General features: G+C 34.4%; 4 protein-coding genes across 5 annotated transcripts; 2 read left to right on the top strand and 2 right to left on the bottom strand.

Annotated features, from left to right (window-relative positions):
• Positions 1-588: 588 nt before the first annotated feature.
• On the bottom strand, positions 589-6,361 carry LOC120346099 (ras-related protein Rab-15-like). The gene is made up of 6 exons (XM_039415751.2): positions 6,166-6,361; positions 5,867-5,927; positions 5,243-5,303; positions 5,087-5,164; positions 4,167-4,256; positions 589-2,386 (listed from the first exon to the last, which is right to left on the bottom strand). Exons 1-6 carry the CDS (start codon positions 6,287-6,289, stop codon positions 2,111-2,113), a joined length of 690 nt encoding a protein of 229 aa, XP_039271685.2. The 5' UTR covers positions 6,290-6,361; the 3' UTR covers positions 589-2,110.
• Positions 6,362-14,786: 8,425 nt separating this feature from the next.
• On the top strand, positions 14,787-19,880 carry LOC120345630 (ubiquitin-like FUBI-ribosomal protein eS30 fusion protein). Of its 2 annotated transcripts, none has more exons than XM_039415158.2 (5): positions 14,787-14,942; positions 19,131-19,250; positions 19,387-19,489; positions 19,576-19,631; positions 19,709-19,880. In XM_039415158.2, the coding sequence occupies exons 2-5, from the start codon at positions 19,134-19,136 to the stop codon at positions 19,832-19,834; spliced, it is 402 nt and encodes a 133-aa protein (XP_039271092.2). In that variant the 5' UTR covers positions 14,787-14,942; positions 19,131-19,133; the 3' UTR covers positions 19,835-19,880. The 2 variants fall into 2 exon arrangements, with proteins under 2 accessions (XP_039271092.2, XP_039271093.2); XM_039415159.2 differs by having other exon boundaries at positions 14,833-14,946.
• Positions 19,881-20,708: 828 nt separating this feature from the next.
• LOC120345675 (glucose-induced degradation protein 8 homolog) lies at positions 20,709-21,760 on the bottom strand. The gene has a single exon (XM_039415208.2). The coding sequence runs from the start codon at positions 21,681-21,683 to the stop codon at positions 20,997-20,999; it is 687 nt and encodes a 228-aa protein (XP_039271142.1). The 5' UTR covers positions 21,684-21,760; the 3' UTR covers positions 20,709-20,996.
• Positions 21,761-23,141: 1,381 nt separating this feature from the next.
• LOC120345559 (eukaryotic translation initiation factor 3 subunit E-like) lies at positions 23,142-27,216 on the top strand. Its single transcript, XM_039415049.2, has 9 exons — positions 23,142-23,363; positions 23,753-23,869; positions 24,110-24,236; positions 24,317-24,498; positions 24,888-25,076; positions 25,398-25,628; positions 25,939-26,100; positions 26,293-26,391; positions 27,065-27,216. The coding sequence occupies exons 1-9, from the start codon at positions 23,169-23,171 to the stop codon at positions 27,101-27,103; spliced, it is 1,341 nt and encodes a 446-aa protein (XP_039270983.1). The 5' UTR covers positions 23,142-23,168; the 3' UTR covers positions 27,104-27,216.
• Positions 27,217-27,357: the final 141 nt, after the last annotated feature.

The raw sequence follows: 27,357 nt of genomic DNA, 5'->3' as shown, positions 1-27,357 counted from the left end.
ACATATATATTGTATGTGTTTTCTGGTTTGACGAAACAATAAAAAAATTTCTCTCTCCCTCGTCTATTGCAGTTCAAATATTGTACTTTTTCTTTCAATTTGATTCTCAAATGAAACGTTGCATGATGAAGTTTTGGAAAGCGCGAACGATAGAAATTACACAGGCAACATAGGCATTTTTCACTTACCAATTTTTCAATGTTGATTACAAACATTGAATTATTTTTGCAGTTTCAAATTTCATTTGTTTTTTCAAAATTCAGATACTGTTACAAATCTAATAACTCAGCGGTCATTTTGTATTAAAAACGGTCAAAAACTAGATAAGTAAAAACGGAGCTACTAAATTTTATAATTAGTGTTACTGTTCACGGTAGCTATTCTGACATTTTCAATCAATGTGGAGATTTTTAGAACGTAAACCATTAGCAACAACAAAAATTATGAAACAAATTAACTCTTCTAATAAACCCACACTTTCTGGCATTTTCAAGTAGCTGATGTTCTATCATAATACTATACCTCCGAAGGATCCTGGAAAAAATTATTCTCATTTCTGCAGTAGTCAGTGGACAGCCACTCAAATACTAACATCTGTTGAATATACATGTTTCTGTGTCGATACAGCATATCCAATTTATTACATAAATCATATTGGAAACATTTGGCATAAACTCAACAAAATAATGTCCATCAATTGGTGGATGGCTGTCATATACAAAATATTTGGTTACACAATGATATGTGGCAGTTTAATAAAGGGAACACTACATGGATATACATACATATATAAATATAATAGGAATAATAAAAAATACACAAGGTATGCAAAATAAAGAATTGTCAAATTATTCAACCAGTGAAATTGTTTTAGGCAGATCATTTAAGTGATAATTATTGCAGCAATGCCCGAATACAGCTGACACAATTCATTATATTATAAATTGAAAAAAAAAAACTCTGATTAATTCTCATACAACAATAACTCATAGTCTTCATTTTGGGAATGGAAAATAATGTAAAGTGCTCGATTATTAAGAATTATAATAAACTTGATAACTAACACAATTTGCAATAATTCTATTATGGAGCCAAGTGCAAAAAAAATATGTAAGTACGCTGCGTACAACCAAAACACAACAGGTGCAACATGATATGTTGTGCAAAAGACATGTTGAAGAAACAAGGAAGCTCATCGATAATGCAACATAACATAGAAGTATGAAATACCAAAAACCTATGGCACAGATGATCAAGTAAAAAAAGAGAAAAAGTATTACAGCAAAACAGAAATTCACAAAAACTGAAAACGGTGTATTGCTACACACCACTGAAGTACTGCATAATAATTGAAGATTGTTCCCATGGAAAATTATTTTTTTATTGTAGTACAAAAATAAAAACGGCTAGTGAGTGTAATTGCATTCTGTATATATAGTGTCAAAAAATTTACAATAAATCCACATATGTGGTACATTGCATGCCAGTGGTTTTGCAAATCCAATCTGCAATTTTGAAGCTTTCGATTGCAGCTTGCGAACTTGGTTTGAGCATTTTTACACAAAAATTATATTTAACATAGATTTCAAATAATAAAGAATTTGATAATAACACTGAATTTTCTAACCAGTGGCAAGTGTTTAAGTTCTGTCGTCAGGCTCTATCATCTTAAAAAATAAGAGCAAATAATTTCAAGTACCATAAACTCAATAATTACTAGTATAAGAGATGGACGATTTCTTCATTAAATGGAAAATCAAAATACCTATACTGGTACTGCACAACCTAAAAATTGAAGAATTTCATAAGATATACATTCTATGCAAATTTGTTGACATTGGGTATTGACCCCATCAGATTTGTTCTGAACAAAACTTGTTTCAATGAAGTACAATGAACTATAACAAAAAATTAAGAACCAAAAAAAAAATCGCATATTCTCTTTCATTCATCAGGAAGAACTTGTAGTGCAGTCAAAGCTCTTTGGTGGATATATTAACTAGAAGTCATGACAAGCCAACGAAAGTCAAAATAACAGCTCTCCAACATTCACCTTCAACCCATCGTTGTATATGGTAACAACACTTGGTTGTAATTGCATTTCAATCGCTTACAATATATTACAGCAACTGTACTCTGGTGGTTTTTCAATTTCCCCATTGGCATTTGATTTTCCTGAATCAAGGTCTTTAACTATTCCTTCATCTTCACTGAAATCATGTTCAGATTCGGATGATGATATTCGACTCCTTTCTTGAATGGAAGTGATTATTTCATCCTTGTACCTTGCTAGTATTAAACTTGTTATTGTGGCAAACATTTCAGATACATTTTCACTTGTATAAGCACTCACTTCGGTGAAGGGTATTTTTAATTCATCGGCAAGCTGGAAACAAAAATATACAAATCATTTTTAGCTTTACATGATAATTCGTACTACATAAAATGTTCAGGATGTGAAATTGGTGCAAATTCACGTGTAGAGTATGCGTTAAATGTGTTTCCTGAATGTCAATCACTTGGAGTAAGAATTCACAACCTTCAAATTTCTGCACGTAACAGGTAAAGCATTCACCTTTGCTACATGAAAAAAAATAGCCTAAATGAATGTCAGCTTAATTTAGGTTGGTTGCATTGCCATCATTGAGGGAACATACCGAAATTTGAAATATAAGAAAAAATAATACAGAATCTTAGTGTCTGCAATGGTAGAAAAAAGATGACAAGACAATAAAGAATACTTATAGACTTTAAAAACATATTCATTGAAAATTTGAAATGATGATTTAATATGATAAAAGTATAAATGAATTTTTTTTTTATTTGAGCTAGATATACAGGACATGCATTTTTTGTTTGATGGAGGACAGGACCTCTCCATTGTAATTATTTATTAAATTTATGATATAACATTGTAAAAATTATCATGTCCAGATGCATAACTTACATATTGGAAGTATGAAAAATATTAAAATCAAGCAATAAACGGCATATTTCAGTGATGTATTTTTAAGGCAGCGATCTTGCTTGTGGTACAAGTGTTCTATGCAAATTTAAAGACTTTGCGCAAATTTGCACAAACCTACCGTGTAAGGTCAATTGAACCAAAATTGTAATTTTTTTTATAAACGAATTCTGAATTATTTTTCGAAATCAAGAAATTACTGCATAACATTTAATGAATCCAAATATTTGGTTCACTTTGGGTATTCTCAGATTGATATTATTTACTATATAAACACTTAGATATTTGTCATGTAATGATACGAAGAAAATTATTATTTTCGATTTTCTAACGTAAATATAAGGTTTACCAATTTTGATAAATCTCCAATTGTGAGGAGCCATTTTAGGGTCAACACAAGCAAATTTTGATGAAAAAAAATCTGACAAAATATGACAAGCATTCCGAGTGAAAAAATGACAGACACTTACGGGTAATATACTATTTTAGAAATTGCTTCCGTATTTTTTAAACAGTTTGTTTATATTATGTTTGATTTTCTAACGTAAATATAATGTTTACCAATTTGCATAAATCTCCAATCGTGAGGAGCCATTTTAAGGTCAACACCAGCAAATTTTAATGAAAAAATACCAGACAAAATACGACAAGCATTCTGAGGGGAAAAATCACAGACACATACTGTTAATAAATAATTTATCGAAACGCAAATTCTGTTCCTGTTTTCCTGTCGGAATTGATTAGTCAACCTAATACATAACATCACTAACTGACAAAATCAATAGGAAACACAATTGACAGTATGGGATGTGATGATTCACATTTTTTGACATGCGAAGTGTGAAATATGACAGAAGTAGACAAATGAAAGTTTTGGGGTTACAAATCATAAATCAACAAAAATTAAACTGGTAAAATACTATTTTTTAAACTGATTCTATACTTTTAAAACTGTCTGTTTGCGGTAGTACAAGCAAATCAATTTTTAAATTATTTGTTTAGGTACTCAGAATATCAGAAACAAACCAAACACAGGGACTATTAGCATTCCATTTTTATAAATTACACTTACATAGTAATTATTTTCTCAATGCATAACCACAACCTTTCATAAGCTATCAATGATTGTATTGATTTATTTTAATGATGAAGAATCCCACTAATTACAGACAAGACACAAAATAATACAAATTATACTGACCTGCTGTCCAGCTTCAATAGAAACTTGTCGACTATCTTCTCGATCACTTTTATTTGCTGCTAATATGATATTCACATCTTTGTCTCCAAACTGAAAAGCAGATACATAATCAATGGAAATACCTAGGTTCTAATATGCACAAAGTACCATGTAAAAAGAAAATACCATTCCAATATTATTTCATTGTATAGCCCGAAATCTCAAATAACAGTGCTGTTGACAAATTGCACTTTTTAGTTTACCAAATTTGCTCGTTTTGTAGCCCGGGCCCATATTTTTTTCAACCAACTCACTAACCGGGCCCTTATTCAAACCGGCTCTTATTCAAGCACGGACGCTTGTTATTTTCGATCGTTACAATAATTAATATATTGTTATTTCCAGTTCTCAAGTATGGTTTAAACGAGAATAACAAAAATTTTGACTTTTTCTACGCACCGCAGGTACAAATCAGCAAAAGAAGAAAAGTTTTGCGATGCCCTATCAATATTGAAACGATGCACTTGGGCGCCATGACGCCCAGTTTGAGAACCATGGTGTTACGTAATCAATGCTATCTGGTATGTACTTGGACGCCTAAGGCGTGAGTGGTATCTACCGGCACTTCAAATTCAACAGCGTTGTGAGAAAAGCGTTTCTTATTTCCTATTGTTCTCTACCACTGAAAAATCAGCTTTTACATCGGGTGGGTATTCAAGCCCCGGCCCTTACTTATTTTTATGTTCTGTTCACACGGGCGGCTATTCAAACGGGCTCTTAATCAAGATCGGGCGGTAAAACGAGCATATACGGTAGTTTAAAATATATTTTCCATTCGCTCAACTGACAATACTGGAGCCGATAGACTTCGATCTATTCCACATTACATAAAGTTTAAGATATGATAAATGGCAATTGTTGTCAGTAAATCATATTCATACTTCTTTGATGTCTTCTGCCCAATCCCTGATGCTGAGAAATGAAGACTCATCGGTGGTATCATATGTCAGTATGATTCCCTGAAAAATATAGGAAGAAAAGTTCGTTGAAGAAGAGCAGCTTAGTGAAAAGAAGAAATATATGTATGATTATCAAACCTGTGCTTTTCGAAAATATTGTCTTGTGATGCTACGATATCGCTCTTGTCCAGCAGTGTCCCTGCAAAATATCATAAGTATATTATAGTTGCTTTATGGCCATGCAGCAAAAAAATTTATAAAAGAAAATAATTACAAAAAAAAGGTACATATATTTCGATGAATTTTGATAAAATCGAATATTGACGAGACTATTGATCATAAAACAGAATATCTTTATATAAACAAAATATAATTTACAGAAGAATCTAATATGAAAATGTTTAACGACAAATGTAACTGCATACATTGATTTGATAAAACTTGCTGGAATAATGGAATCATGAAAAAAATTGCCCATTAAACAGCATGAAAGATGAAGTAAATTACAGAAATGCTGAAGCAATTAACCATAAAAGTTTCCCAAATAATTGTATTCATAGTAAAACAAAATATGCTAATGAATAATAAGCTTTTAACTCGGGCATAAATGAAAAAGCATACATAACGCATCGTTATTTCATATTGGAGCAGTGATAATTGCTGACACTAATGAAAAATAGAGGTTGACACATCCCACAATGATGAAAAGGGGCAAAACCACACGAATAAATCATGAAATATGACAGTGAAAAAGATTCAGACCATATTTGTATCCTTGTTCTTATTCCATCCATAACCAAAGTCTTCATTTTGAAGTCTATTCCTGTAAAAATAGAAAGATTCTATACTTAGGTAAGTGCATAATATAGACTTACAGACTTATGATAGACAACATAAAATGTTGTTAGCAATATATATAAAAGTAGAGACAGTAAGTAAAAAATAATAATGTTTGCTATTTTCGAATTGAAACTACTAAAATTCAGTGATCCAGGTTTATTTTGGCATCAGAAATCAAAATATCTGGCTCAACTTAGAGTGAAAGATTACTTAATACATACCAATCGTACAGACATGACTATATCTGAATTCATTGTCACAAAATCTTTGCAATAAACAAGTCTTGCCAACTCCTGTGTCACCCAAAACCATAATCCTGAACAACACATCATAATCTCTATCCATTTCCCAATTTTAAATATAGCCTTCAATGACATGAAGTACAATCTAAAAAATTTTTAGATAAATTGCATAGTGAACAAGAAAGAAAGCGAGACAAGGAAACAAAGATTTGTCTCATATGTAATATTCGAATATTAATAATTTTATAGGGATCGCGAAATAAAATTCAAAGTAATCAGAAACAGGTGGAGAATACTAAAAGGCTGAAGGAAGAAACGAATGAAGTGAATTAAATATGGAAGTTGCAGTGTCCCAAAAAATGGAAAATTGAGGAACATTAAAATGCTGAAAACTAGAAGAAGTGAAGGAAATTTCTTTTGTAGGAGGATGGGAAGTCACTAAAAAGCTGAACATTAAAAAGAAGAAATGGATGAAATTTCTTCCAATGAAAAGTTGAGGTGGTTGGAGTTACTAAAATGTTGAACCCTAAAAGTAAGAAGTGGAGGAAAATTATTCTCACAAAAGGTGGGGTGGCTGAAGTCACTAAAAGGGTCAACCCCGAAAAGAACAAATGAATGAAATTTTTCCGGCGAAAGTTAAGGTGGTTTAAGTCACTATAACTATAAGGATGAACCCTGAAAGGAAGAAGTGTATGAAATTACTTCCGACAAAAGGTGAGATGATTGAAGTCATTGAAAAGCTGAACCTTAAGCGGAAGAAGCAGAATAAGTTGAAATTTAAAACTAATATCTGTAAGTCAACTTAACAAATTGAATCTTCCGGTAAATACAAAGTGGGAGTTACGATTATAAAAACAGCCTTATTCAATTTGCTGCAGCGAAAATTACAGCATTGAAGGAAAAGTTTCAACACCATTTTTGAACATAGAATCTAATGCAGTAACACATAGAATAGGTTGAATTTTCCGATAAAAACGAAGTGGGAGTTTTGATAATTGAAAACAACAAAAGCAATTTCGCTGTAGTGGAATGTCTTCCCGCTCAAGCGGCATGAGCTTTTATTGTTAAATAATCAAGATCTAGTTTTTCACACAACTCGAACCTAAGCATTCTAAATTTACCGGTAGGTCATTCTAACAGACAGCCAATATTTATTAAAATTACATAAAGTTCAGAAGTTATATCAAAAAGGTGTTAAGTCCAGCAGCATGTTCTTCACTTACAGACTTAGGAGGCATGAGATTGCACTAAAATAAAAAAAAGGGTTACCGGTAGCCTACTCAAGTTTTCCACACATTTCGAACGTAAGCCATCAAAATTTAATAATTTTGGCTAGCGGTACGTTTGCTACTAGCTTCACAGCGGTCCCTAGCAGGCATCTCTCTCGTTTTTGAACGCGCCGATCACCGTTGCCAGAACTCCGATTTCAATTGAGCGATGCGAGAGTTTACGAAAAAGACATGCAGTTTACGAAGACGATGCAAAATCAGCTGATGCTTCATGGGTTGCCAGATTAATCATGAAAACTGTGAATAATTGCCAAATAATTATAGTTCTCCCCCAAATATAAGTGTCTCACAAATATATCCGCTTAGTTTAAGAAAGATAGGTATAGGTGCTTATAATAAGAAGTAAACACAACGAGTTTGAAAAAGATTGGATGGGTGGAAGCGGTATGTTAGTCGTTGGGCGGAAGATATATTTATTAGCGTTCAAACCTGGCCCAGTCGTCAATTTTTACTAAAATTGGTAAAAAGACCTATTTTGCCCCCCAAAAGATGTGTCTTACAATCATGGTCCTCCCTATTTATACAAAAACAGCAGTAGTACATATAATAAAGTGTTTATACAACGAGTCTGTAAGGGGGGGGGGGGGGGGGAGATATTTTTATTATCGTTTAAACATGGAACGATAGTCAACTTATGAAAAAAAATGGCGAAATGACCTATTTTCACGCAAAATTGAGTGTCTTACAATTACGGTCCTATCATTTACACAAAACAAGCAATAGTACATATAATAAAGTGCTCATACAGCTAGTTCGAAAAAGTTTGTATGGGGGGAAGATATTTTTGTTATCGCTTAAACATGGCCCGCTAGTCAATTTATGATAGAAATGGCAAAAAGACCTATTTTGCTCCAAAAATGAGTGTCTTACAATTAAGGTCCCCAAATTTACACAAGACCAGTAGTAGAACATATAATAAAGTGTTTAAACAGCGGGTTTAAAAAAGTTTGTATGGGGGGGGGGGGGAGGTACTTTGATTATCGCTTAAACATGGCCCAATAGTCAATTTATGATAGAAATGGCAAAAAGACCTCTTTTGCCCCAAAAAATGAGTGTCTTACAATTACGGTTCCCACATTTACACAAGACCAGTAGTAGTACATGTAATAAAATTGTAATACAGCGAATTTTAAAAAGTTTGTATGGGGGGAAGATATTTTTATTCTCGTTTAAACATTGCCCGATAAAAGATTATGAGAAAAATGGGGAAAAGACCTATTCTGCCCCAAAAAAGAGGGTGCCCTACAATTAAATTAACCATTCCATGCACCATAACTTGTGCTATATTATTTATTATAAATGTTTACATATCCTTATAATCCCCCCCTTCCCCCCCCCCCCCATTTACACAAGACCAGCAGTAGTAAATGTAACCAAGTGTTGAAAAGTTTGTATGGGGGAAAATATTTTTATTCTCGTTTAAACATGGTTCGATCGTGAATTTATGGGGAAAAAATGGCAATTCGCCCCTAAAAAATAAGTGTTTTATAATCAGGGTTCCCCACTTACACTCGGGGTGGAAAACACACCCACTGCATTGGGTAAATAGTTGGTCTCAGTAGTAAGCCACCATACCACGTCAAGGTGCCAACTACCGTGGTGGTTTTCATCTCTCAAAACTGGCGACGATCGAGAGAGAAAACCCTTATTTTTGGCATATATTGCTAAAGGTAAATTAGACTGATCATTTGTGTGTCCATGAAGCTGATGGACCTGAAAAATAATTGGAGTTAGGATTATGGTGAATATATAACGGAAAAATTTAGCATCGATTGCATTTCTCGCAATTTCATTCAATTTTGCAATCTTCCAGTGCCTCAGTTGGCACAGGAGTATTGCAACATTCCGGGTGGTACCATTCCAAACATGAAGTGCAATCTATCATAGTCTGATTTTGCATGTAGGGCAGTCGGCAGTTACAAAAATATCTGAATAACCATGAACTTCGTATTAGTTTTATTGTGGTTTCGGTCGATATTGAAATTTGGTGAAAATCGTTTAGAACTTTAGAACTTTATCTCATCAAAAACTATATCCCTGGTCTAATTCTTTTGCATAAAGCTATGCAAAAACCTATTGCAAATGGTCCGCATGATGCATCTAACGTTTGTTGCTGGACGAGAGGAAATTCAATCTGTAGTTTGTTTGTTCCTAATGTTGGCCGCATGAGAAGCGAAATAGCATATTTGTCATTTTCTGTGTATTTCAAGTACGAACTATCATAGATTTGAATGGTATTCTGATTGAACGAAAATATGTTTGTCGCAGCTACCCAGGGATTATCAGGGAGCGTGGACCTTTGGGCCAGATATTGTGGTATAAAGTGTCGTGCTTTGAAGGCCCTCAGCATTTGGGTACTGCGATGACAAAATTAGCGATGCGGTATTTATAATGTCCGATGTGAACCAATTCCTTTGGAAATTAGTATCGGAGCTCAATATTTCAAAGCCAACGTTGGACATATGTACCAAGTTTTGAAAATCAATTTTGTATGAACTAAATCGCAAATGCCATTGACTGAGAAGACGCCTCACATATCATTTCCGTTTTCAATACATCTTTATCGATCAATACATTAGGCAAGAAGCTTTCAGAGGTCTAGACGGTGGCTATAAATATATACCTTTCGATTTATCATTACCCATATTTCTACATCTTTTACCCCATTTCTCAATTTCTTGGTCAATTTGGTCTCTGTTTTCAACTTTCCTTTTTTCGAGACGAACAATCAAATTATCCTGAGACTCCCTAATTAGGGAATTATGAAGTTGATCATACACTACAGCCAGTGCCGAATTAACCATTAAACAACATAGACACGTGCTTAGGGCACCAAGCAAAGAGGGGCACCACAGAAATTTTTATAGCAGAATTTTAAATATTTTATCGGTGTTTATTACTTATCGATTTTAATCGGTAAGTATGTTGATAGGTATTTGTCTGTCTGTCTGTCTGTCTGTCTGTCTGTCTGTTAGATGCACGCGGTATCTCACAAAAACAAGATTGAATCTGCTCCAGATATTTCATGTGCATTCATCATATCTCGGACCAGAAGCCTATTTATTTTGGGCGAATTATGTCGCTTAATTAGCGAGTTATTAATTAATTAGTGATGGGACACGAGGTGTCACTATACAGTAAGAGCGCTGTTTTGGGGGATCCCCTAACTTTTGATCGATAAGTCCTCGGTCTATGACCGATATTCTCGTTTAAAATATTACGAATTCACCATACGACTCAAACTTCCAAATTTTCGCTTATTTTTCGTCTTCAAGTAATATATTATCTTCTTTATCGAAAATAAACACTGAAACTTATTTATTGGACACGAAATGGCCTATGAGTCGTTTTGTAAAATTGTTTTTTCTTTCTAGTATTCTCCTTGTTGCTGCTTTTTTTTCTCTCTAAAAATTGAACCAATGAACTATTTGCACTATGTGGCGGTTCCACGATCGCATTTTAACGATCTAGTGATCAGCGTAGTCGGGAGTTTTTGATAAGGTAGACCAGGGTGGTCCAAACCCTGACATTCTGGTACCTTACGTGTAGCCCACAGAACAATTTTAGTGTATATTTGTATTTAATAGCAGGGCTTTTTTATTTTTTTTTTTATATATTCCAATAGGGGTTGAAATCCCGAGATTCAAACCCCTTTTTTCTAACGCTTTGTGCCTTTATTTTAGTAAAAACACTCCTCTGTTTTTAAGCGTAGGCCATGTGACAGTAGTGACGAAACGCAGAGCCGACTTAACGCCGCGCAATCCCTTTTTTTCTGCAAGGTCCCGAAATACCAACTTAGACGGACTCGGTGGTTATTTGACGATGGCACTATTAAGCTTGTCCTCGCTGAAGGTTCACGCCACCCGTGCAGCATGATATTGGTCTGATCAGAACGGTAAACTCTCGTTGTTTATTAATCAAAAGTAAGTAAACTCGCGATATTTTCTTTTGGGTTTTCTCCGACTTGCGGCCCGCGAGACCTTCTCAAAAGTTTTCGCTGTATATACCAGTTAAAAAATCTAAAAATATTCGTAAAAGTTGTTTTATTTACTGTTGGTTGTGATTTATTTTTAATGGATAATACACTTATGTGGTTTTGTTGTTTTTATAATCGAATTACACATACGGGGGTACCAAAGTCTTTAGTGCTTAGGGCACCAAAGGGGCATAATCCGCCCCTGACTACAGCGATTCCATCAAGACGTTTAAACCACCTGTTGTTGAAACGAGTACGCTTTAGCTTCAGTTGACTTTTCTCCTTGATTCCCCTGTGTTTGATTATCTTTTGCTAAGTTATGTTTGTTAGAGACCGATGATTTTGCGTAAAATGCTTATACTTTTCATAGCCTATTGTTGTACCAAACTTGCCTAAATCAAATTTTGGGTACATAAAACGTTTTAAATTTAGTCATTACTTCCCGACTATAAAAACAGGTCTTTTTGCCATTTCTATCATAAATTGACTAGCGGGCCATGTTTAAGCGATAATAAAAATATCTTCCCGCCATACAAACTTTTTCAAACTTGCTGTATTAACACTTTATTAGATGTACTACCACTGGTCTTGTGTTAATGAGGGGCCCGTAATTGTAAGACACTCATTTTTTGGGGGTAAATAGATCTTTTTGCCATTTCTATATTAAATTGACTAGCGGGCCATGTTTGAGCGATAATTACAGTATCTTCTCACCATAAAAACTTTTTCAAACTCGCTGTATAAACACTTTATTATATGTACTACTGCTGGTCTTGTGTAATGGGGGGGCCGTAATTGTAAGACACTTATGTTTTGTGACAAAATAGTTTTTCTTTGCCATTTCTATCATGAATTGACTAGCAGGCCATGTTTAAGCGATAATAAAAATATCTTCCCCCCATACAAACTTTTTCAAACTCGCTGTATTGACACTTTATTATATGTACTATTGCTTGTTTCGTGTAAATGAGGGGCCCGTAATTGTAAGACAATCATTTTTGAGTTAAAATAGGTCATTTTGCCATTTTTTTTAATAAGTTGACTATCGTGCCATGTTTAAACTTTAAACGATAATAAAAATATCTTCTCCCCATACAAAGTTTTTGAAACTCGTTGTATAAACACTTTATTATATGTTCTACTGCTGTTTATTTATAAATGGAGATGACATGATTGTAAGACACATCTTTTTGGGGGCAAAATAGGTCTTTTTGCCATTTTTATTAAAATTTGACGACTGGGCCAGGTTTTAAAGATAATAAATATATCACCCACCTATCCAATCTTTGTCAAACTCGTTGTTTTTACTTCTTATTATAAGCACTTAAACTTATTTTTATTATACTAAGCGGATATATGTGTAAGACACTGATATTTGGGGGAGAACTATATTTTTTTGGCAATTATTCACAGTTTTCATGATCAATCTGGCAAAGCATCAAGCATCAGCTGATTTTGCATCGATGCTTTTTTCGTAAACTCTCGCATCGCTCAATTGAAATCTGAGTTCTTGCAACCGTGATAGGCGCGTTCAAAAAGGAGAGTGATGTCTGCTGGGGTAACTTTGGTACCAGAGAAATAATATTGCTTTTGTTCAAATACATAGCCACATAAACTAAAAAAAGACTAATTGTAACATTTCTGTTCACTATGTTATGTACATAATGTACATTCATTTAATTTTCTTTACTTTTCCGGTAAATTTCTAAGTGAGAAATAACTGATTTATTTGTGTTATTGTGCTCACGATGTTGATTTGTGACTTCATTGCTTAAAAATGATTACGTTTGATAGCTTCTATAAAATGAATGCAACGCAAACTTCTTATGCTGTTCTTGTTGTAAACTGCTCATGTGTTGTTATTACATAAAATTTATTCGCTAATCTGAATCGGCGTTGTTGTTGTCGCTGCTTGAGGATCTTTCGAGGTCCCTCGAGACTGCTGTCACACAATTAAAGTATTTTTTGTTGTTGGTTACATGTATGGCATATTTTTCGTAATTTACCTAATAAATTATGGTTGACTGAGGAAGTCTGATTTTGGTCAGGCAAGACGTTACAGAAATACATTTGTGTTAGTGTGCTGTAGGCCTCTTGAATTACATAGTTCTTATGCTGCGTTGTTGTATTATTTTGCATGTCCCAGCTTAAGCTCAATTTTGAGATTTTGCTTTTTTTTTTCCTTTTTCTCTGAACCTTATAAACTGTTCAAATTTATTTTGTTACTTTGTAGTTATTTTGTTTAACGTCTTCATATATATGCTGCCTAAAGTCTTCCACCATTTACACAAAAAGTTATTGTGTATCCTTCAACTTTAAAAACCCAATTCCACGCAATTCATGCATCCATATACTCAAAAATACATATCCATATAAAATTTGACCAATACCACACTTGATCAAGTGTGCAACATCCCCGAAATTCTATTTAACTTTAAACGCCTATTGTGTATAAGAAAATATTTTAGTATTTTTTCTTTCTTTCCATGGAAATTTAATGTTGTTTTTGGACACACCTAAAATATGTTAAAACATATCTGAAGCATTTTTTATTCATGTTTATTGATATTAATGTTGGGTGGTAACTGACTCTGATGATCGCATGGTCGTATCGTTATCACCCGCAGTCTATACCGAGAACTGTTCCGCTTATTATCATTCATGTTTTTGTTGTGTATATGATGTCTGGTAGACAAAACAAATAAACTCTCTCTCTGTAAACCTATGATTATTGAATTTACGCAACACCTTATATTCAATTTCGCATCAGGATTGTGGAACAAGCTGTAATGCGTTCAGTATGTTCATTTTCATACAAAACTAAAGAATTCATTTAGTTACCAGATGTGTGCTACAAAACTCATTTTTGGACGTTATTTAAGCCCTCGTCTCACGACCTATATCCGTGGTAAGGATCTACAAATGTTTAACAACTTACTTATACTTTTTAACAACGTCTTAGCATAACTTAACTAATAACAATAATAGAGCTATGGAAAGGCTACCCAACTCAACGCAAAAAAAAAAAATAAATTCTCTCGTTAACAGCTGATTTAATTCAATTGTTACGTCATGCAGAAGTCATTGCCGGAAATGTAGAAAATATAGGACAGATCGTAGCACATATTTCTTGTAGTAAAAGCGTCCTTTCCGTTAAACTTGCAACTTTTGGAAGTGGGAACAAGGCATTATTTGTTACTAAATTTCTAAGGAACATTTTAGAATCATTTCCAGGTAGTTCCTGTATGTGCGCTACAAAACTCATTTTCTAGGCGTTTTTCAGGGCCTTTTTTCACGGCTATCACATTGTCCGTTGCTAACAGAATCGAAAGTGTCACATACAGCCATACCATAAAAATATTCCAGAGAAATACATACATTTTCGCTATAGCGAGTTAAGCACATTGCACATCCCAGGTGCCACAATCGCCTTCTCCCTTTTACCCTGTTGTGTTGCTGTGCTTGATCAACGCCTGGCGTTCTTGAATATCGTAAGTGAGTTTTAGATCGATTTTAGACTAATATAGTGACGCAAAGTTTCCTCCACTAAATTCTGCAACTATGGAACGTAATATACCCCAGCTTGTTTTGGTCGCTATGTTTTAACGTAATGGTGGAAGGAGATTACTGGTGCGGTTATACGAATATATGAAATCAGGAAAATAAGTGCTTGCTAACATGGAAATTAGTTACTATACCGGTAGTCTCATTGTTCTCATCAAGATTTATATAATTATTTTGAGTTAATATGTGTTTACGAATCGGAGACCAATCCTGCTATCTGAGTTGGGGAAGCCTTAAAAAGACTGTAATCATTGACGCTACTTCAGCCCAGACTGGATTCCATGGAAGATGCACGCCCGAGGGCGCTAGCGCTCCACAAAAATGCACGCGAGCGAATTCAATTTTGCACGCCGAAAATTTGCAATTGCTCACCAATGTAAATCGGTTTAAATAGTTTTTAAATCAATAATCTAGTAATATAAAGATGCCAAAAAATTATAACTCCACAATTGTCGACTAATACTAGCTTGCACGATTTGGCATGATCGGAAAATGCGAAGCAAAAAACCATATCGTGTTGAATGAGAAAGATCGCCTCCTCACCGACGCTGGCCAGTTATGGCTTTGATTCAGCGTATTTTTTATACAATAATTTTACACGGATGTACTGAACAGTACCGGTATATAAAGTCGCACGAACACTCTCAAAATTAGTGAGAATAATATAGAAATAATGTTTGGGGTCAAAGGTCAAACGTCCATTTTTGCTATGATTCAACATATTTTGTATCCAATACCGGTAATTTTACGCGGATGTATTGAAAGGTATCTTAGGCCGAAGTCAGTTTCACGCGGGCGCAGTTGTTTTGCACGCCATGAGCTGTAATTGCATGCCAGAAATTCGTATTTGCACGCGGGAATTTCTGATTGCACGCCCGATTTCTCGTTCAAAAAGGCCATGAAATCCAGACTGGACTTCAGCCACCTATTTCGAAGGCTCAGTCATCTAAATGGAATGACCAGGCAGGCTTGAGACTTTTGGGAAATTTTTGAGCGAGTGTTAAATTAAGGGTTGCAAGTCTTGGCGGACCGCACATATTTTTGTATTTTTAGAAAGTTAAAAATAGGACGGATGACCGATGAAACCCAAATTTTTTCTCACAGATCAGAAATTTCAGATTTTAAACAGTGCGAAAACTGTTGCAACTCATGAACTCAACTCTGTCGTCTTACTAAAAAAATTTACAAATGACACCCAATGTGGCACTTTTTGCATCACGCTTGATAACTATTAGGCCAAGATTAGAACATTTTCCAAATGGGCATCACTAATCCGAGTCTTCAGATTGTTCTTTGTAATGTTCACTTTTGAAATTAATTGTTCGTACACACATCGACGCATGAAATCCAAATTGGGCTAAGTCCATTTTTCTAGTTTTGAGAAAAACGCAAAAAAGTTTTTTTTTGTTTCTTTTTTTTATTTCTCTAATACCTTACATCGAGGATGTCTAGTTTTTATGGTCCACCAAAGTTACAATGAAGGCCATATTTAGATGGTATAAAAAAATTTGGCTCCGCCCCAATTTTTTTTGAGGGGTTTTTTTTTGGACTTAACCCTTTTTGGCTCTCAATTTTCTGGACCAGAAACAATTTTATTGCACTTAGGGCCCCTTTATTATGTTATTATAGAGGCTGGTATGGACTTAGCGCTTTGTATTATATTTTTTGAGAGGAGCTATGTCCAAAAAAGGGACTTAGCCCCAACTTACAATGCAGTTATCCAGAGCTAAGTCCACTATAGTAGACTCAGCTCTGTTTAGTTCTCAAATGCCCTAAAAAAAGCAGGGTTATGTCCATAAGGCAAATAGACCAAAATGTAGAGCTAAGTCCAGGAAAATCAGCAGTGTAAAAATGTCATTTTTTGGAAAAGTGGACTTAGCACTGTTTGGTTTTGAGGTGTCGAATGTATGTACTTCCAAGCATGGATTCGAATTTTTTCGCACGGTTTGTCAATTTTGGATAGAGATTTCCTTCAAGAATATACTTTTAATAAAAAATCAAGCAGTGATACATCTCTCTAATAAAATATGGATTTCATTTCCTCATTGCATTGCATCTCAAGAAGCTCTATTCGAATATTTTCTGCGCCATTGAACCCTCTGCGAAGATTTTCCTGCGTGTTGCCAATCGTCTAATTATAAATAACTTTTAGGCTTGTTAAACGAGTAGATGTTCGCTAAATTGTTAGGTTATAATATAGTTTATTCTACACATGTCTCACAATAAATTCTGTTTCGTAGCAAATATATTCAACTTCCAGAGCGTGTGTTATAAAATTAAATTATCGTCAAAACCGCCGGGTTGTAGGATGTCGACCCCTGGTGTAAGTCATCAAATTATATGCTATCTATGAAATCTGCTGAGATCCGTTTTCAATTGAAAACAGCAGCGACTGAACTTTGGATTCAGAATTAATGAAATTGCTGAGATCAAGTACCTCTGATTAATTCAATCAATCAATTTTATTTTGATCACTCTGGAAGAAACAAACGGACAAACAAAATGCAGGGGATTTGGAGGATGGGCATTACTTAATGAAAAGTTAGAAACGTACGAGTACATGCCCGTCCACCAAAAACAGTCAAAAGAGCACAATAAAATAAAGACGCGTGTATAATCGCCAGTCTGGATTTCATGGCCTTTTTGAACGAGAAATCAGGCGTGCAATCGGAAATTCCCGCGTGCAAATCAGGATTCCCGGCCACAATCATAGCTTACGGCGTGCAAATCAACTGCGCCCGCGTGCAACTGATTCTGATTTTAAATACTGTTCAATACATCGGCGTAAAATTACCGGATAAAAAATTTGTCGAATCAGAGCAAAAATGGACGTTTTACCTTTGACCCATAAACGTTATTTTTATAATTTGTCATTAATTTTGAGTGTTTGTGCGACCTTGGATACCGATACTGTTCAGTACATCCCCGTAAAATTATTGGATAAGAAATACGTTGAATCAGAGCAAAATGAACATACTTTGTCATTAATCTGTTAATTTTGGGAGTGTTTTTACGTATAATTATTTGGTGAAAAATATGTTGAATCAGAACAAAATGGAGATTTGACCCCAAATATTACTTTTATACTTCGTCACTAATTTTGAGAGTGTTTGTGCAACTTTAGATAGCGGTACTGTTCAGTACATCGATGTTAAATTATTGAATGAAAAATACGCTGAATCAGTAACTGACCAGCGCAGGCTAGTCTGGCGATCTTTTCGCCCATAACTATGGACCTTTCCCCAAGCATCGACTTCCTTGTTTACATCGTGACATTGGCCAATCAGCAAGATGCAAAAAGTGACATAACAATACTCCCTTTTCGCATCCGCTCAGACACTTTTTCAAGCATGGTCATAAACATTACATCATTTTCGAACTCTATTCGTCAGTTTTCAGTTGTGTTTCGAAAACTTGAATATAAATCAGATAATTCAATGATCACTCTGTCTTCCTAGGAGTTTTAATTTAATAGCAGTAATAAAAAATTAGTGTAGAAATAGCTGTGATAGACCAGGCTAAAATTCTTTACCGGTACTTTAAAAAACAAATTATTGTATGCTATGAATCATAATGATGGTTTGCAACACATACCCCGTTTTACAGGCGCCAACTCGCAAAAGCACTCTAAAAATAGCCTTGAAAATTTTGCAATGGTAAAGTTTAGGAAGAATTTTTCGGGGGTCAAAGGTCCATTCTCACGGGATTCCTATCATTCAACACGATGCACCATACCGCTAAGCAATTTTGAAATACGGTCTTTTTTGCTTCGCATTTTTCGATCAGGCCAAATCTTGCAAGCTATTATGTAGTCCACAATTGTAGAGCTACAATTTGTTGGCATCTTTATATTACCGGATTATTGATTTAAAAACCATTTAAACCGATTTTCATTAGTGAGCAATTGCATGTTTTCGGCAAGCAAAATTGAATTCGCTCGCGTGCATTTCTACGAAGCGCTAGCGCCTTCGGGCTTCACCTGCCTTGAAATCCAGTCTGGTATAATAGGGCAATACCTTTTAAATCAATTCAGGATTAATTAAATCCATTTGTGGCACAATTCTCTTGAATGAAATGTCTGTACTGATGAATAATGTTATATAATTTGTTTTTAGAAAATGCAACTTTTTTTGCAAGCAGAACAGCTTCATTGTGTTGAGGTCGATGGCCATGAAACTGTCGCCACACTCAAACATTTGATTGCCCTTAGAGAAGGCATATCAGTTGATGATCAGGTTGGTACGATTTCTTCTCCAATTTAACTAAATTTATGATTTTTTGTCACTTCTTACTGAGCTTTTGCTAATTTCCTTGCGTTTTGAAGTCGGAGAAGTAGTGGCCATAATACAACTGCTTTTAACATATTTCCAGATTCTAAGCTGTGGAGGACGAATTATTGAAGATGAACTATCTATTAACGATTCCAATCTTCAGAATCTGTGTACCCTTGATGTCTCGTCAAGGCTTCTTGGAGGTATGCCTCGAATTGAACTTAAGATTTAATATATAGATACATTTATGATCAAATATATAGAAGTCATGATATCATGTATTTTTTAGGCAAGGTCCACGGATCCTTGGCCAGAGCTGGAAAAGTGAAAGGTCAGACCCCAAAGGTAAGATTCAAAAGTTTGTATCTTATTTTGTGAATTATTTCATATATTCAGCTTAATAATATATTACATCGCTGCAGGTGGACAAGCAAGAAAAGAAGAAACAGAAAACTGGACGGGCTAAGAGGAGGATGCAATATAACAGGCGTTTTGTCAATGTAGTACCAACATTTGGCAGAAGGCGTGGACCTAATTCCAATTCTTAAGTGGTATATTCCATATTGTAATAAAATGGTGTGATCCATTTCAATATATTGTTGTATTTCATTTATGTAATGTAGAGGTATACGATCAGAAACAGTTATTCTAGACAAGGTTTGATTAAGTATCCAAATTTCGCAAGTTGTTTTAGAATGCAACATAGACTGAAGAATATGTTTTAAATTGTCCACAGAACATATCAGTTTGTTCCTTTCAGATGAATATGTTAGAATTCAGGAGTATTAAATTGCGAAAACTATTTTGGGATGTTGATTTGTACAGTCTTTTTTTCAATGCAATATTTAGAGACAAGGTACTTTTTAATACATCCCTCGGTCCACATGAGTGTTTCATCCGGCCCACTTCCGCCTGTTATAAATTAAGACTATAGTTTTTACGGATACAAATTTCTCATGCAATAAATACCTATTGCATTATATACATCAGTGAAATGAGCAGGCAGGAAGGAGATTGTTATCGACGCTAGTTAAACTGTTTTTCATGAACCTTGGGGGCCCAGTAACCAAGTTTATTACTTGTAAGTGGCCCACTTAAGAGAGTGATTGGCCCATAAGATTCTCGAGGCTGGTCTCTTAGTGTGTTAATCAATCCTGCTTTTGAGATACAATGGCAACTAATTGGTGGGAAATAGTGACCTAATTAAATAAGTGAGAATAAATATTATATTAGTAGAGACATTATGCTATTTACACTAATTCTTGATGATTCTGCGGTAAAAAAAATAGTCTGGACAAAATTTTATCATTCTTCCTGTCTCCATCAATGTCCTGTAGGGAATTCCATTCCTGACTTTCTTTATTGAAATACTATAGAGACAGTTTACCACTTAGGTAATTTTTATAGCAAAGATACATGTTTATGAAGCTTCAAGTATATTCTTGGTTTCATAAAACTGTACAATTAAGTGTCCTTGGTTAATGGTGCACAATTGTTCTTAGTAAAATGCAGCGGAGTGTTGATATTGACTTGAAGAACATTTATGAATGAAATGAGCTGCACAGATGTTCTTCATAGATGCTTTGCCTATTTGAGAAAATTCATTATATAACATAGGGAAGTATCAATAGCACCTGCATGTCCGAACAGTGCCCACATGTAAATGTATTTAAGTGTTTCATAAATCATAATCTTGATTCACTCTAAATGTTAAGAAACTTCTCCCTTCGAAATATCATTCATCTTATGATAATGCACTCCTTTTGCCTCAAGCTGAGACTCAGACCATATTAGAAGCTTTATTAATTTTGTTAGGCAAGGTACAGATTCTTTGTTTTCATATTCCATAATTGCAGCATTGACACGACTCCAAACTTTGTGCCTTTGTGCAGGGCATAAAAGGTCCAAAAATGGCGACTCTTCAGGCTTTTCAAAAGCCAGCAAAGCCAAAGCTCTTTCCATATCGACAAGGCATTCTGGACTTTCTTCACCACGTTCACTTAAACTTGTTTGGGCAAATTCCAACGCTTCTTCCGTTTTGTGTTCACGTATGAGTTCAATTAACTGCTGAAGCTGCAGATAGAAAAGTAACACTCTGTCATCATCTAAAAGCTCAGGGTGCAGATCATTGATGAGTGAGATTGCTTCTGATATACACCCTTTCAATATTGCATCTCGAACTTTAATTCGACCTTCGATTCCTTTCAGGCATTCCGAAGCACTTATACCTGCTTCAATTTCGAATTTCTCTGCAGCCTCTTTGTATCCTTCTGTTACCAAATAGTCCATGATTAACCTGTTCATAATAGCAGATTCAATGTGCATATTTTCCATCTCTTCAACCCATTTTTCTTTATCGTTCTGTGGAGATTTCTCTTCTTGCATTGTCACATCCATTTTTTATTTATGTAATTAATGCAAACTGTTTTTTCATCTGGAATACATTGAGAAATCACTGACTAGATGAGTTTTTACATTAGTCGAAATTAATATTTAGAATAAATCAGCATTTGAAAATTATATATATATTTTTTAAATATCGATATAATAGTCATTCATACAACCATTGTCTAATTGTTGACAAACTTTAGTTGAAGTTTTACATATTTTGATATAAAAATTATTGATGTTCAAAAATTATGATTATACACAACTGGTTTACATCAGCATGAATCTCTCATAGTCATACTGTCATAGCTTCTAATTTATTGCGTTATTCATTTTAGCAAACATGCATTCATTAAAACGAATGTCAGATTTTAGGGAATTTCATTGAAATCAATAGACTACGGTATCGAAGATTAGTTAGGACTGATATAAACTAAATACCAGTATCATTTCAGTCTTAGACAATAAACCTGCTGTATACTCAGATACTGATACAGCTAGCTTCGAAGTGAAAAACTTCTTTTCAACAGCAGTAGAGTAGTTTGGGGATTGTTACCTTGAGTTGTTGGGGAAAGAATTTGAATTAGGTAAGTAGAAATTTGCGACAAACAGAAAAAAGTAAATTCTGAAATATGGCGGTCTAACATCATTAATTATGTAATTAGAGTCATTAGACCAACGCTTAAATAGTTTTTCGCTGTGGGAATTCTGCAAGAAATCGATTTACGGAAACAAAAATACTGCCTATCGGGAAAGAGTGCATAATTTGATGCTAGGCGGTTACAATCAAAGTGACAGACTAATGAATGACTATATTCACTTCGGTTACAATCAAAGTATTTGTGATGTTTCTATGACCCTTGACCCCTTGATCTTGATTTTTGACTACTGCATTATTTATTTGCGTTATTGCTGTCTACAAACAAATGAATATAGGATAAAACAAATAATAATAATGAAAAATCATCCTTATATACCGAATTAGCCATTTGAAGTAGACAAAATATGTCTTTGGCCACAAAGGATGCGTTGACAAGGCATGCTTGAACCCTAGTGACGTCATTCAACACCATCACTCGAACACTCGCGTGGCTATAATACAGGAAAAGGAGAATTTGTGTGCTTTATTTCAGGGGTACCCACCGTATGATTGTTTACTTCTCGTTTAAATGAATAGATCAATATTATAAAATTAGAAGTATCCTAAAGTTCATTTGTACGATCTGCATGCAAGTTGCGTTACTAGTGATTTGCTCAAATTTGAGAAAGTTTAGATGTTTGCAGGCTTGTGAAAATGATTTGGATATTCCGACAGCTGAGATCACGGACTAAAATTAGACATTTCGGAAAAGGGAAATGAGTGTAATTCTTTCTAAAAAGATAATCAATTAGTTAAATTAAAATATAGTCCACTTGAAAAAATCAATTAGGAAACTAAAACGGTTCAATTTTTCTTTATGTTATATAGGTATAGTTATTCCAATTAAATTTAAAATGGCTGAATATGATCTCACATCAAAAATTGGTTGTTATTTGGATCGCCACTTGGTGTTTCCATTATTGGAATTTTTATCTGAACGAGACATATTTGATGAAAGGGATTTGCACAAAGGAAAAATTGATCTTCTGAGCAACACAAACATGGTGGATTTCGCAGTGGATGTTTATAAAACTTTGTATCCTGGCGAGGCAAGTATAGCATCTGATAGCTTTCAATTTGGGTCTAGTGTAGTTTCCAACATGAGTACTTCTAGTGGGTGTAACAATTTTAGCTTATGTCCATCTAACCCACACTTGATTGTGTCATCCAAAAATTATGTCACCACGATGTATTAAGGCCCTTTAAACTATACGAACTGTAATCCAAGATGCGCAGATGTTCTCCGATCACTTGTTTTTTCGCCGCAACGATCTTAGTGAGTTCTTTTTCGTCGGCGCAGATGCCATTTCATCGGTTGGAGGCGTGAAGTGATTGTGACATGATATTGATGTCATTTTTTGGATTGTGTAGTCAAATAGGGGTTGGTATTTGATATACGTACATTTGTGCTCTATTTAATGATGCTCTTATTTTTAAGGAGGCTCCTGCTCATCTAACAGAGAAAAGATTAGAAGTTGTCGGCTTATTAAAATCTCATACTACAAAAACTATGCCTATCGTTGAGATTTTCAATAACCCGGAAGTCAGTAAACAGGTTGGTGCTGCTTATTATTGGATTCAAATGACTGATATTTTATACTAATGCTGATAACAACATACAAATCAATACTTTCTGTCCAGAATATTCATTTAATGTAGAAAATATGAGCATTTTACCATATAGTTCCAGTTCGTGAGTATTTTGCTCTTTTAAAAAGTTTCGGCTAGTACTTGTTTGATGAACAGTTCAACTGAATGATAAAGCTGCATTTCTCAACATTCTCTGATTTTACAGGTCGAAACTGTCAGAGACGGAAAACAACTTTTTGAATATCTGGAAACAAACCATGCATTTAGGCTCGAAGACTTAGATTCTTTATATGATTATGCCAAGTTCCAGTATGAATGTGGTAACTATTCAGGTATGACTATAGAGATTTTAATAGTCAAAGTTGGTTGTTCAATCCATTTGGTACCTGAATTCTATTAATATTATTTTCAGGTGCTGCTGAATACCTATATTTTCATAGAGTTCTTGTAAGTCCGACAGATAAACATGCGATGGATACTTTGTGGGGGAAACTGGCTAGTGAAATATTGATGCAGAATTGGGATACAGCTTGGGAAGATTTGCATAGATTGCGAGAAACAATAGATGCAAACACAATAGCTACTCCTCTGCAGGTTTCACTCATTAGTTATTTGCTAGTTTCACTCATCTTTATATCAATATTATATTTATATGTATATATTGGATAAGATGTTTAATAATAGAGTTGGAAATTTTAGAGTTGGAGGCTATTTTTTCTTAGCATGACCTCATTTATGTAAAAACATGCTCAGAGCTGTGGAAGTCTGGTGGCAGCAAATTCGTCTGCATGTGACAGTTGGGCTCAAAGACCCATAAAATACAGAGCTGATAGTCAAATATATAGATTTATCAATAATATGGATTCTAGTTTTGAGAACATTTTTTGAATATATTTTAAATGTACCTCAAAGTTTAATTTATTAATTTCTGTGGATTTACAGACTTTGGTATTTTAAATTTTAAAACATATGTTTTGTTTCAGCTACTCCAGCAGAGGACATGGCTGATCCATTGGTCTTTGTTTGTATTTTTCAATCATGCTAAGGGCAAAGATGAAATCATTGAACTTTTTCTCTATCAACTACCTTACTTAAATGCTATTCAAACCATGTGTCCCTGGATACTTCGTTATCTCACAACAGCAGTTATCACAAGTAAAAGGAGAAGACAGGTGAGCAATTAATATTTGATTGTAAAGTAATAGGTAGTTTTAGGTAAATAAATAATCTATAATATTTTTGACTTTTTCTAGAAAGCCCCCGCCAAAAAAAAACACTCCCCCTCTGCTCAAATTAAAAAAATTAGTGTCTAGATATTTTTTATTTAATGATGGATTCCAGCACTGAATTTATCGAAGTCGGGGTTATCGACAGCGAATGCTCAATCTGCAGTACTTAAAATGTGGCGGTGGTGTTTTCCAAATCTTACATTTTTGCATTAGTGCAAAAGATCCAACAGTTAGCAGTTAGGTTAAACAAACTTCGTCTTCTAGGTTTTGAAAGATCTTGTTCGTGTAATTCAACAAGAGACCTACACATACCGTGACCCAGTCACTGAATTTATTGAATGTCTTTACATTCATTTTGATTTTGATCGTGCTCAAGAAAAACTGAGGGAATGTGAGACTGTATTGGCAAACGATTTCTTCCTCATTGCTTGTCTTGATGAGTTCATAGAAAATGCAAGATTGTTCATTTTCGAAACATTTTGCCGTATTCATCAGGTATATAATTCATGTTATTTATTATTTGGCTTCCCCATATTAATTGCTCTAACACTATTATTAATGAGTATTAAAAGAGTCTGGCTGTACTGAACAGTGGTGTTTAGAGTAAAATGTAAAGTTTTTAAGAGTTAAGGAGTTTTAACTATTGTCATACTTAAAGACTATTACTAGTTCCTAGCTTATGTGATAAACATGAACTCAATTGATTCTTGAAGTCCCAGTCATTATCTTGTGCTAATATCTGATGGTTGGTTTTTTTCATTTTTTGGATACGTAGAATCAATATAAATTTTTTCTTCCTACGCAGTGCATTAGCATTGATATGCTGGCAGAGAAACTCAACATGAGTTCGGAAGATGCAGAGAGATGGATTGTGAATCTAATCAGAAATGCTCACTTGGATGCTAAAATAGACTCCAAACTGGGCCATGTCATGATGGGAACACAAGCAGTGTCACCATATGAGCAGGTTCAAAATTATGTTAAATGCAAGAATTCTTCTATTAGTTATGTGTAAACGTATTGATAAATTCATTGTTTTATTTGCATATTAAAATGAATAAACACTATATTGATACTAATTTCAACAAGTGGTTGGGACTCCTTACAGACACAATCGGTGTTTTCAATTGCCCAATAAACCCGACATTCTTGTTACCAGGTTATAGAGAAAACTAAGAATTTGGCTTTTCGAAGTCAAATGCTCTCTACCAATGTAGAGAGAAGACTGACAAAGGAAAAAAGTTCCAATGAAAGTGCAGTAAGTGATTATTGAATATCAATCTAGTTTCGTTTTTATTGGGAGCATGTAATCGATGCAGCAATTCCATGCTGGGATACTTTATAGGAAACAAATTGACACTTCTTAATCCTCATTGAAATAATCTCTCAATTATCCAAATTCTTGAACTTGGATATTTAAAATCGAATAAATAGATACCTGTTTCTAGCATGATAATTTTAACTCGCCTGATGCAAAATTTGGTCAAATAGTTCAAGCTCCAATTAAAAGAAATTTAACTCAATTACATGACAAAGACGGTAATTACATATTAGTATTTTATTTCTAAGAGAATTCCCGCTAGCTCATGATCCCAGGTTTCTAAACTTACGTTTTCGATCTCGAACGAGGCTCAGTTATGTGCGAGAGGTTTGAGTCTTTGCTATCTCAAGATGCCTCATATAATTTCTAGTTATTTAATCCCATATCTAACCCAATCCATTGCTCACAAATATGAATACCACTGTTCTGATATTTAAGTGTGTGATGACTGATGGTATCTTCATAGTAAACTACCGTATATCATGATCAAATTACGAAACGCTAATTCAGAAAATTCTGATTGATGGGAGATTCATAAATGTTCTCACCAATTAAAGAAAAGATTGAAATAATGACTCTTATCTATCTTAATTCATGTGTTGTTTTGTAGGTTCCACATTGGGCTGGTGGTCCAAAAGAAGGGTGGTGAAGTTTAACATGTTTACTATTTTGCATCATGCAGAAGCATTGCCAGAGTTGGAAATATATGGAGTGTGTGGTATAGGGAATGAAAACAATCAAGAATAAAATAGAATTTTTAAATCTGGAGTTTTGTGTTGGCCATTGGGGATTCTAGTGTTTGGCGCGGTTAGATATACGACATTGCTTAAAAACTTGCTCTTGACATATAAAGATGAAGGTTCAAATTTTGCGAAACTGTTTCATTGGTATTTCATGAGTATT

This window comes from Styela clava, chromosome 8 (assembly GCF_964204865.1).
Source record: "Styela clava chromosome 8, kaStyClav1.hap1.2, whole genome shotgun sequence".
Classification (NCBI taxonomy): Eukaryota; Metazoa; Chordata; class Ascidiacea; order Stolidobranchia; family Styelidae; genus Styela; species Styela clava.
This window is presented reverse-complemented; position numbering and strand designations above follow the sequence as displayed.

Coding starts and splice junctions, on each gene's coding strand:
- LOC120345559 (XM_039415049.2), top strand. CDS start 23,169: ATGGCTGAATATGATCTCACATCAAAAATTGGTTGTTATTTGGATCGC. Junction 24,237..24,316: donor TGAATGTGGTAACTATTCAG/GTATGACTATAG, acceptor TATTATTTTCAG/GTGCTGCTGAATACCTATAT. Junction 24,499..24,887: donor CAATAGCTACTCCTCTGCAG/GTTTCACTCATT, acceptor GTTTTGTTTCAG/CTACTCCAGCAGAGGACATG.
- LOC120345630 (XM_039415158.2), top strand. CDS start 19,134: ATGCAACTTTTTTTGCAAGCAGAACAGCTTCATTGTGTTGAGGTCGAT. Junction 19,490..19,575: donor CTCGTCAAGGCTTCTTGGAG/GTATGCCTCGAA, acceptor TGTATTTTTTAG/GCAAGGTCCACGGATCCTTG. Junction 19,632..19,708: donor TGAAAGGTCAGACCCCAAAG/GTAAGATTCAAA, acceptor ACATCGCTGCAG/GTGGACAAGCAAGAAAAGAA.
- LOC120345675 (XM_039415208.2), bottom strand. CDS start 21,683: ATGGATGTGACAATGCAAGAAGAGAAATCTCCACAGAACGATAAAGAA.
- LOC120346099 (XM_039415751.2), bottom strand. CDS start 6,289: ATGGATAGAGATTATGATGTGTTGTTCAGGATTATGGTTTTGGGTGAC. Junction 5,304..5,866: donor AGAACAAGGATACAAATATG/GTCTGAATCTTT, acceptor GATATTTTGCAG/GGACACTGCTGGACAAGAGC. Junction 5,165..5,242: donor AATATTTTCGAAAAGCACAG/GTTTGATAATCA, acceptor TATATTTTTCAG/GGAATCATACTGACATATGA.